This window comes from Ascaphus truei, chromosome 1 (assembly GCF_040206685.1).
Source record: "Ascaphus truei isolate aAscTru1 chromosome 1, aAscTru1.hap1, whole genome shotgun sequence".
Lineage (NCBI taxonomy): Eukaryota > Metazoa > Chordata > Amphibia > Anura > Ascaphidae > Ascaphus > Ascaphus truei.
Window position 1 is genome coordinate 354,124,796 of NC_134483.1, and position 12,045 is coordinate 354,136,840.

Here is a 12,045-nt window from a genome sequence, read left to right on the forward strand (position 1 = left end):
GTCTGAAGTATGGAGCAGTAGACGGTGAGATCTTTATGGCCTGACATTGACTTGATATTCTATGCTGGTGCACTACAGTAGATTTATTAACACCATCAAAAACTGACCAACAATTCCCTACTAACCCCCAGCAGTAATATAGTTAATTATTTTTTAAAAATCTTGCTTATTTCATGTAACGCCTTTCTCCCAATGACTCGGCGCTTCAGAATTACAGTAGAGTTCGTGGTACGCAGCCCCCAAAATTATTACAGTCCCTGTCAAGATGAGCGTACAATCTGTAGGGGGGGATTGTTCCTGAGGCACAGGGAGATAGTGACTTGCCCAAGGTTACAAGGAACTGATACTGGGTTCCCTACTTAAAACTCTGTCATTGTTCAGTCGGTGCCTTTACTCACTGAGCCACTCCTTCATCCCAATATACTAGGGCTCAGCCCAAACGTGCTCCATGAGCCAACCCTGCCCTCACCAAAATGACAGGTGTTATTTTTTTTTCTTCCTCTCCCCTCCTTTCTCTACCCAATCTTCTCTCCGCCCTCCCTCCACTGCATCTTTCATGTAATACCTTACATCAGCGGTGCACGTGCCCGAGACTTTTCTGGGGGGGGGGGGGGGGGGTCACGGTGATTACAAAGGTCCCGCGCTGAGAGTGTGAGGCCTCTAAACTTAATTACCGGGCTCTGGTCACGCATCTCTGACAACACGGCGTCAAATAACGCCCGGTGCCATGGATAAGTGACGTCAAATGGCGCTGCGGGTCACGTGACATCACATGACCCCTAGCGTCATTTGATGCATCATTGGACGCGACGGGGACGCAACAGAGGGAGCATGTAGGGGGTGCGCGGGGAGTTTGCGTACCGCTGCCTTATATTACCAATTATTTCCGCCTCTCCTCCAACATTCTTGCTTTCTCCTCCCATGTATACTGACTTCCTCCTTTCTTCGTCTGCTTTCTGTCTAAACTTAATAGCTATCTGACTCTCCTTATTTGCCACCAGGCTGTGTGCATTATGATGTCATCGATGAGCTATATCTCACTGAGGGATTTACAAGAATTTATAACGAGAAGAATAGGGATGGGAAAAAAACATTTTAGGCTAAAATCAAATACAGCATTTTTTTTTAAAAAATTGTTAAATGGTATTGGTCTGATTCTGTCAATATAACAGCATCACAAAATTTGAGACAATTTCTGTTTAAAATGTCACACGTGTAGCAGGCTTCATTGTTCTCCCTCATTGTTCTCCCTTGTGATATGTAATTACCTTGTGTTACACGGCACCATCATTGCCATTATGTTTATTTGTAAAACATCAACCTATTCCGCAATCGGGGGAATACAAATAAGGACACAAGTGCAAACACATACAGGCGGTAATGAGGGCCGTGTTCCCTAGAGCTTAGTCCAGAGGAATAAGGGGCAATGTTGAAACAAAAGAAAGTTGCTGCTCATTGTGGGATGGAGTACGCTCCAGCTGCACAGCTGGTCCCTTCAAAGTTTGGGAGGGGGCTGATGTTAAGGGGGTGTTGGATAGCGTGGGGTTTGGTCCAGCCGCATAGCTGCTACCATTAGGTTTGTGGAGGGGGCAGATGGATGTTAGGAGTGTGCCATCAAATCCTATGGAAACTGCACTATTCTGAGATGTAATGAGATATATCAGTTATCTGGGGAAACAATGTCATGCTACATCTGTATGTCCAAATATAAATCGCTTTGAAATCCTAATAAATATTTAAACTTTGCCAGTGATAGCGAAAAAAAATATTACTTTGCTATGTAGTGTCTTTGGCTCTCTTCGCAACAAAGAGGGTTAAAACTGGTAAAGTATTTTAATATTGTCTTTGATGTTTCTCATTTTCTTTTTCTGCACTACCCAGGCTTTACAATCATATCCAGTTGTCTAGTAACTTAATTTCTGGTTGTGACTACTCGCTCTTTAAGGTATGTTTTAACCTCTTGGTATATGTGCTCTTTCAGACTTTCACTGCAACCTTTTTGCTGACTGTTTTAGCACGACTAAACTAATTTTTGATTTTTGTTTTTTGGCCTGCTTTTTATAGGACGGTGTTGAGCCCATGTGGGAAGATGAGAAGAATAGGCGTGGAGGAAGATGGTTAATTACACTAAATAAACCACAAAGAAGAAATGACCTAGATCGCTTTTGGCTAGAGACGGTAGGTTTGTGAAGATGTTTGCAGAAAAATGCTACAATGAAAGGAGGGCCAAGCAGCAAAAGACGTTGACGGCATCGATTCTTTCATGAGCAGACGGTTGTGACAAATATCGCAGCCGTCCACATACCAGGACCACAGAATATGACCACATACTGTCATAATGCAAATCATGGGCATTTAAGGCATAAACAATTCCTTCACAAATCTGCAGGGCAGCCGTGTGGTCATCCTTCAATACATTCATGAAATATTATAGATTGGACATTCGGGCCTCAGCTTTGGTTGAAAGGTCCTTCAGTTTGTAATATCAGAATGTTTGAGGTTGCGTGGTATATATTTTTTCCTCCCTATGTTATTCTGTATGACCCTAGTGTGCCCACTGCTATGGGGAACAGGAAAAGAAAAGGAAATTGTCTTCTTACCGTCATTTTTTCTTTTCTGGGACCCATTATTACAGTGGCCACATCCGCCCTCCCTTTGTTTTCTAATCACGTCTCAGTTGTTTTTCAGCTATGGGAGAAACCAGACTGTCTGCATGTAGTCTGGGGGGTATTTTATACTACAGTACTACCTGCAGAAACTATTTCCTATCCTACTTTAAGCTAAGGATGGAGTTAACCCTATGGTAAATGGGAAACCAAAAATTGTGGGCAGTACATTTTCTCTTCTGCTGTGCTCTTTTTACCTTTTTGTTTTACTCCCACTGGTCTTTAGTGCTGCCATTATTTACTTGTAAAACGACCACTGCACCATTCATTCCTTAACAGTATACATATCCAGACTATAATTCTTTCAATAAAGGTCCTCTATAGTCCAACTATAAAATGAATGGGGGTTTCCCCAATTAAAGAGAAACATTAAAAAAAAAAATGGACTCTAGAACATTTAGAAGAGATAATTACTGATTTTAACAACTTTGGCTAAACAAGACTGGTTCCAATCAAAATCATATACACCTTTGCACTCTTGATTCACCCAAGTGTCATCTTTTGATTTTCTTTCCGCAGCTCATGTGCCTTATCGGAGAATCCTTTGATGAGCACAGTGATGATATATGTGGAGCCGTTGTAAATGTTAGAGCAAAAGGAGATAAAATAGCAATCTGGACTACTGATTGTGAAAACAAGGACGCTATAACACATATAGGGTACGTTAAGATTTGTTTCATCTTTTAAATATAGTCTGAAAACTTGTATGACTCCTGTGCACAGCATGTGTTCTGTAAATAGGGATTCTTTGCAATCTAACTGAACCCCCGGGTTGTAATTGGATATATGGATATAGCTGTTATTACAGTTAACAAATACTGTAGGCTACGTGTTGGTTTCAGTTCCACTTACTCACCAACGTTGAATCACGTTTGACAAGATTTCCCTCCATCTTAAATGTGACTACAGTATGGATGGAAATAGATAATCCAGGTATGCACTAGAGTTCGTTCTGCCTCCTCTTAGCCACATGAGCAACAGGAGGCTCACTGTATCAGGGCAGTGTAAAAGCTGAGCTCTAGGTTTCATGTACTGTACCTACACTTTGTGAGCCACTCCTACATTCTCTGTAATTTGACGTTCGCATTTTAAAAGTGCACGTAGGACCAAATTGAGCTAAAGATAAAACCATGTGTTTTTTCTTTCGTGTGTTTTTGTTTTTTTATATAGCAAAGTCGGACATTACATTGTTTATATTTACGGCAGGTATTCTAGAAAGTGCAGTGACTCGCTCTTGTTGAAGTATTTTGTTTTATTTATACTGGTGTTTTTTTCTGACCTTATCTCCCTTTTGTAGTGTCCAATGTTCCTCTAGTTGGTTGTTTAACATACTCGCAAGATTAAATATAAAATGTTTTCTTGTGAAAAATCTTAGTCAAAATATTACTTGTATCCCATGGGAAATTAATATGGTTTTTCTTTTTGTTCTGTGCTATTTATGCTGATCAGATATTTATTGGTTGACTATTATTGAATATAATGTCGTCATTAGCCAAACTATTGCAAGAACAAAGGACAAAAGAATAACCTGTTTAAGATTCACAAATCTAAGAAGGGAACATGATTTTTAATATTACAAAATATTTCTACATTCTATAACAATCGCCTACATTTAACCTAGTATTAAATATCACTGCTGTTGGTTCATGTTGCCCCTTTAAGAGTAAAATACACCAAAAAAAATTCAAGGGCAGTCTGAAATGTTAATTTAAAATGGCTATGCTAAAATACATTTTTGATTTTCTCTTCCAAAATTCTCATGTGTCGTTGAGCTTTACTGGAAGCTTTATAATTTAGTCTAGGGGATAGCCAACTCCAGTCCTCGAGCCACCAACAGGTCAGGATTTCCATGCTTCAGCACATTTTGAGCCACTGATTGAGCTGCCTGTGCTAGGGATATCCTGAAATCCTGACCTGTTGGTGGCTCTTGAGTACTGGAGTTGGTCACCCCTGTCCTAGTCAAATTAAATTGTAGCATGATCTATTGTTTCTGATTGTTTTTGTTGACTCCCAACTAAATGTACACAGTTTTCTCACACGGCACAAAAATGTTTGAAGTTAAAAAAAAAAAAAAAAATTGCAACTGCCATATTGTTTAACTCTTGATATTGAGTTTATTCTTGTATAAGATATGACTGACGTTAATTTCTTTTTGCCTTTGTATAGGAAGGTTTACAAGGAAAGGTTAGGACTGCCTCCAAAAGTAGCGCTTGGCTATCAGTCCCATGCAGACACGGCTACCAAGAGCGGCTCCACCACTAAAAATAGGTTCACTGTTTAAGAAGACGCCTTCTGAGTATTCTTTCATAGGAGACTGCGTCAAGCAATCGCAACTTGGGAGCTGAACCAAAGCCTCTTCAAAAGCAGAGTGGACTGCATTGAAATTTGATTTCCACCTAAAATATTGCTAAGATTTGTGAAAAGTCTTTCTCCTTTGTCTTGTGCTATGTTCAAATTCCCTTTCCCCCTGCCCACTCCCCCCTTTTTTTTTATTTTTTAAATAAGTTATCCAATGAAAACAACATTTCAATGTGCAAACACCCTTCCTCCCAGTATCCTTAATTGTTTCCCAGGTTATCTCTGTAATGGCTTTTTTGGTTCATTACTATTACAGAAATATTTATCCAGAATGTGCACTCGCATCACCTGCAGGAAAATGAATCTTTACATTTGCATTGTATGCAGTACAATAGTTGGCTGATTTGCAAGGCGGAGGATTAAAATGCATTCAAACTTCATTAGCGATTCATGGTTTTGTTCTTTTTTTTCCCCCCCTTTATTTTAACAGCATTGTTCTAGCTGTATATTGTGCTGATGGCTGCTAGGTTTAATTTATTTGTTTCCCTCCTTGATAACATTAGTGATATTCTGATTTAAAGCATTTTTTGGCTCATGTAACATTGGTGATGGATCTGGGGAAAAACAAATGGGTTGAATAAGTGTTATTTTGTGAGTTTAAAAACATTTTTTTATTTTATTTTTTGTATGACATACAAAGCTTTGCTGCAAGTTTATGCATTTCAGTAGAATCAGTGACCTGTTTCTGTGATTTCTTAAACATAATTGTGGATTTTTTTTTTTAATGTACCCCATAATTACATTCCTTACTAGAAATAGTATGTCTGTTTTTTTTGTATCTTATGGAGTATTTTAACACATTGTATTAGAGTATATTTTGCTTTGGTTAAAAATGGCTCAAGTAGAAAAGCAGTCACCATTCATATTAAGACAGTGTACAAAACTGTAAATAAAATGTGTACAGTGAATTGTCTTTTAGACCACCTAGATTTGTCCTTTTATTTCTCCATAAACGCAATTGTTTGTACTAACTGCAACTCTACAAAGACTGTTAGTGTTTGTAGTGTAACATATCACACAACATTTTGTATACTGTACTTGTATTCTACATATACAGGCATTCTGCATCTTGAATAATTTTCTAAGTTAGATGCTGTCTGGTACAGAATGACTGACTGAAATGTTTACGATTTTGCACTTATTATTGTAATGTTATCATTGATCACCATGTATAATTCAGCATAAATTGTCGTCTTGTACACATGTATATTGTCCATGTAATAGGATATCCCAGACTAATTCCTATGTTAGAATCCTGTTACACTTCTTATGGAACAGAACTTGTTTTTGCAAACTTTATTCCACAAAACATTCTCGAGTAATTTTTTCCATCTCGGAACTGCTCAACAATTGCTTGTGGTGCCACCACTCCTGCCTTAAGTGTGGGATGTGACAACATAAGTCAGGACAACTTTGTTCTCCAAACATTAATTCGTGCATGATGATGTTTCTCTCACAGAATCTTTACATAATTTACCATCATACCGGGAATATAACTACTTGCCTACTGAACAATGAGAGGCTGAATTTTGAATGCTGGAATCTTCTGTGATCTTCGACTCCCAGTGATGTGTATGGGGCTTTACGTCTGTTCCTATTTTGTTTGATCAATGAGGATGATATCCCCTAAACTAGAAAAAAATAGCATGACATTCCCCCGAATGTTTGTTAGGCTTCCTGGCTGCGTGCTCGCTCCATGACTTTCTGGTCTGATCTACTTGGCCCTATAAGGGACACATCACCATCTCACGGTAGTGTCACTGAAATGGAATATATACAATATTTTTAGGAAGGGTCATTTAAAGCGCTCTAAAATACAAGGTTATGGATTGAAACCACGCAATAATTAGTATTTATTTGGTTATAAACACTTGGTCACAGTCTGCAGGCAAGGGCAGAAGAACCATCATGCTTGATTGGATGTTGACTGCAGAAAATCAGTCTTTCAAACCTATACCATTTTAACTGAGCAGTTGTCAAATTAAGTGACACTAATAAAATACAACTAAACATAAGTGTTGCAGCCCAAAGTAATAATTGTTACACCGTTACTTGCATATTATTTTAAAATGTAACAGTTGATGGCTTGAGTTGAATTTCATACCCGGCTCATCATTCTTGATGAGACAACATACAAATTATGCAAATAATTTGTTATTATTTTTGTTAAATTGATTTTACAAGATGGAAGCGAGTAAATAAGTGAACAATAACCAAATGGACTGGGTAGCGAAATCACTACACATACTGAACTGTGATACATAAGGGTTTGTGTGCGTTTCATTTATTTTATGCAATAACTTTATCGCTGATGTAATAAAAACAATGCAAGAATCCATAGTAGAAAGCAGAAGCCTTGTTCAGATTTAATTTCCAGTAACTGCAGTCCCAGGTACTTCTCTTTATTTGTCTCATTCTGGAGACAGCCTCCTAAGCCAGATTTCACTAACGTCAAGATAGTTGCCATTTCTATCAAAAGTCAATTGGCTGACAATTGTGCGAGAAATGCTTATTTAAGCATTTCTAATGATTGAAAAGAGCAGCATGTTGTATATTTTTGAGTACATTAAAGGAGCAATATTAATATCCAATATGTGACAATGTATAATACATTCTTACCCAAGTTATATTGCACTGCGGGGGAGGTGGGTTAAACCTTGCTATAGAAATCAAAGGACCACAGAAATGATTGTTTTTTAAAACATGAGTTTTCACATATTTTGACACTTTAATGTTAAGTGCTTTTTATTTTTATATACATATACCTGCTTTACAGGACTACCCCTTCATAGAAGTATGTTCAAGATCACTAATTACAAATCAGCTTACCTCACAATAAAGCATTGTAAGTGAGGTTTGCTTTTAATGTTGAGATTGGCTTTCACGGACTACTGGTGTAGCAGAACCATGTAAATATGTTTCTGCTTCCCTGAATGCTACATGATCAACATGCTTTACCGAAACTTTGCAAAGGGTAATTATGCTGATATGTAATGTGGATGTATATTGAATAAGAAAAAAAAACATGATGTTTGCTTCAGACTCACCGTAGGAAATTCTGAATAATTTTGTTTGAAATCCTGGTAGGTTTAAGCATGAACCATTCAATATTCTTGGGTCCAGATGTAGTAAAGAAAGGGAAAAAAAACATTGAATTCAATGGAACTTTTGTCTTTGATATGTTGCAGTTGTTTTTGCCCAGAATTGCTACACTTTTGCCTTGATATATAAACCCCATAAAATGGAAAATGGTTTTCACCCAGGCTAATTTTAGATAATTGGGGAGGAGTGGAGAGGAGATTCAGTCCAGCAGCGAAACGAGTGTGGTTGATTTATTTTATCGTATGTATCATGGGATTAAGCACGGTGCTCAAAATAGGTAAGGTCTTCTACATAATTTTCTACTACAATCCCAATTTCTGTTATATCAGTTTATACCAAAATCTTTTTATTTTTTTAATGAGATGGAGGAGCATTAACATTAAAGCAGTATGTCAAAATAGAATAATTAAATTATAAACTAGATTTTCATGTTCCTTGGATTCACTCCACAGGGCAGTAAAACTACAAGTAAAATACTTTTTTTGCAATTGAAACATCAGGCTTCCAAACATGCCAGCTGCTAGTTGAGAACGCTTACCCATCCTGCACACTTGTGCTTCAAAACCACTCTAACTACCTTAACCTTTTCTCTGCCAAAGTCTTTGACCACGATGGGGTTATAGCCACAAATCAGTCCCTATCAGAGTTTATTTTATGAAGATTCTTGCACTAATCACAACACAACCAACTGATTAGCCTTCATTGTCTGCAGTGATTTTAAAAGTGCGCATATATATATATTTTTTTCCACCCACCATAACTTAAGTGTATGTGTAATATATATATATATATATATATATATAATTATTGGTTTGGCTATGGAGCACACAAGTACTTTTGAACATGTAGTTCATTGGCACCTTTAAAAGAAAGTTTTTTCATATGTGATTTTTTAAAATTTTAATCTTCACCCTTGTGATAGGACTGTTTGTAAACTCTTATCTACAGGTATTCTATGTATCGTTGTCAGTCACCACTATGTTCTCTTTGTGGGAAGTAATTCAAATAAACAGTTATTTTATCTTTTACTTGCATCTTATCTCTACCATGTATGCAGGTATCTATGTATATGTTTATATAGTGCCATCCAGGTATATAGTGCTTTACAATAAAAGTGCATCTGCAAGAGGTTAAGGTCCGTGCATATGAGAGGTATTGTATGAAGCAGCAGAGATACCCATATGCTTCGATAAGGAGTGTTTTAAGAACGGTCTTTAAGGTGGATAGAGAGGGTGCTAGTCGGATATTGAGGGCAGTGCATTCCAGATGTGTGGGGCAGTAAGTGAGAAAGGCTTAAATACAAAAGGAGTAGACAGAAGACATCCTTGAGCAGAACACAAGTCAGGCAAGTGTATAGAGAGAAATTCAGGCTGAGATGTAAAGAGGGCGCAGAAGAGCCTTAGGCGTGGTCAGCGCTTAGGTGCTGACCCGTGCTGAGGCGCGCTCACGCTTACCAGTGAGCCTCTGCAGCCGCAATGAGAGCGGCTTTAGCAGGGGCTCGCGCACACTTCCGCAAGCGTGCGGAAGCATGGGTCTTAAGAAAATTTTAGACTCCAGCGCTCACGGGAGCGGTTCGCCCAATGAGGGCGAACCAGCTCCGTGACGTCACTGGTCCGTCCCCCAACATGCCCCCGGACGGCGCGCTAACCAAGGCCAGGGAAAGCACCCGCTTTCCCTCAGCCTTAGCGCGCCTTCGGACGGGCTGAGTCACCATGGACTCGGCCTTAAAAGAGGAGAACATTGTAAGTAATGCAGACTTTGATAGGAAGCCAGGAGAAGGATTTCAGCAGCTGAGACAGATTTAGGAGAGAGTAAAGGGATTCTAGCAGCACCGTTTAGGATAGATTGTAGGGGAGACCGGTGTCTATATTATCCATGTAGATAATAACTTTTTGAATCTTCATTCCTTAATGTGTCAATTGCTAATGCTTGCTTAAATCAACCCTCAAATGTTACTCCTGAGTGCATCTAAGGCACGTTATATAGTGCCGGGCGCGTACTGCTCCGTGCGCGCGGATTTTTAGTTGGCTGACTTCAGTCAGCCTTTCTATAGAAGGGCCGCACGCACAGCAGGGAGAGGGGAGCCGACAGAAAGCGGCGAAGATGAAGAAATTCATCTTTTTGCGCGCGTGTGTGTGTGTGTGTGTGTGTGTGTATTTGCAGAAGTTAAAAAAATATATATTGTTTTTTTTCTTTAAAAAATCTATCTAGGACTTACATTCACTCACACAACCCATGCACACACATATACTCACGCATACATACACATACACACACATATACACAGATATACCTTATCTGCAGCTCTCGGCACTATATATAGGAAAAGCATGCAGCACGTGCACGCGCGTTCGCATAGGAACGCACGGCCGCATCCTCTATATAACAGGCCTTTTATATGACATATTTGTAAACTCTGAATCCATGTAACGCAACATGCGACTGGTTAGCTCCAGCACAACCCATGGTTTGAGGGTCATTTAGATCAGGGGAGCGCAAACATTTGCTGCTGCGCCCCTCTGTCTTGCCTTCCCCAGTACTCGCGCCCCCCTTCCTATCTTGCAGCTGCGTCAAATGATGGTGTGGGGGTCATGGGATGTCACAACACGTGACCCGTGGTGTCATTTGACGCGTGTCACATAAGCCCCAGGGGCTTCAAATGATGCCGTGCTGCCATGGCGACATGTCACAGCATCTGAATCACGGTAGGTTATGGTGTTGCAGAGGCCTCACGCGATCCCCCGGCATTTAATTTAAATGCCTTGCGGAAGAACGCGGGGCCTCTGCAACAGTCGTCCCCCTGCCCCCCTCCAGTTTGCGCACCCCTGATTTAGATATACAGTACAGTGGAATAAATCAAAGTGCCAGCCTTTCTCAACTCAGGTGATAACGCTCAACTATCTTATCATTTTGGGAATTCTGTGTAGGAAAAGTTATGAACATGAATCAGGGATCATGCCTAATTACAATAGAGATTTACCTTTAGCTTTGACTAAGAAGTAGGCATTACCCTTTCACCACAAGCATGAAGGGCCTTAGAAGTGCTACTCCATGAACACTTTCTGGAAGGCACCTTATGGCCCCATATAAGTGAATAGGACGTAATGGACCATAGTTCCTATGCAGTGTTAGTGTTATCTACATAACACATTCCATGCCAGAAGACATCTTGCAGCCCATTCACTTGAAAAATCATTTACGACGCCGTGCAAAACTAAAGTTGTCTCACATTTTAAGCTGGTCTGTAACTGTTACACACGTCTATAATATATATTATCTCACTGTACAAACAATGTCTTATATATAATGTATACCCTGCTCACTTATGTAACTATGTATTTGTAACCATGTATTATTTGTCATCATAACTATCCCCAGGACATACTTGAAAACGAGAGGTAACTCTCAATGTATTACGTCCTGGTAAAACATTTTGTAAATAAATGCTGGACAGTGTCTTATGGTGTAGCACAGTTTAGTAAATAAGGCCCCAAAATGCCTTCATTAAAACCTATGTGATTCTCTTCAGCCTTATTTCCATCAGAAACACAAAAATATCCTTACAGAGACGGATAATAATAATAATACACGCATTACATGCATAATCTGCAAATTCACTAAACTTTAGCTAATTTAACAGATCATTATATTGAAAAAAAACTCAGTTTTTATTACTTCATATGAAAAAGTCAATTATCAAGCTTTTTGGAGCTTTGTAGAGTATCTGTTTAGTTACTAATCTGCCTTGCAGACAAATTATAACCCCAGAGCACAAATTAACTAGCCTTTCTCTGTGATCGCTACAATTTACCCTGCACTTCCATGTCTAAAATTAAAGCATTCCCAGCAATTAAAACCTTGTGATGGTTCATTGAATGTTATTGCTCATTACACTCATATGGTACTATACACATCTGCC

The 12,045-nt window shown here is 39.0% G+C and overlaps 1 protein-coding gene across 1 annotated transcript in view; it reads left to right on the top strand.

The window, feature by feature from the left end:
• The window catches only part of EIF4E (eukaryotic translation initiation factor 4E), a 25,601-nt gene extending 19,654 nt beyond the window's left edge, over positions 1-5,947 (top strand). Inside the window, exons 4-7 of the mRNA XM_075609591.1 lie at positions 1,882-1,945; positions 2,065-2,178; positions 3,186-3,325; positions 4,833-5,947. Of these exons, the coding sequence (XP_075465706.1) occupies positions 1,882-1,945; positions 2,065-2,178; positions 3,186-3,325; positions 4,833-4,947 (433 nt within the window). The 3' untranslated portion in view covers positions 4,948-5,947. The remainder of the gene's footprint in view (positions 1-1,881; positions 1,946-2,064; positions 2,179-3,185; positions 3,326-4,832) is intronic.
• Positions 5,948-12,045: the final 6,098 nt, after the last annotated feature.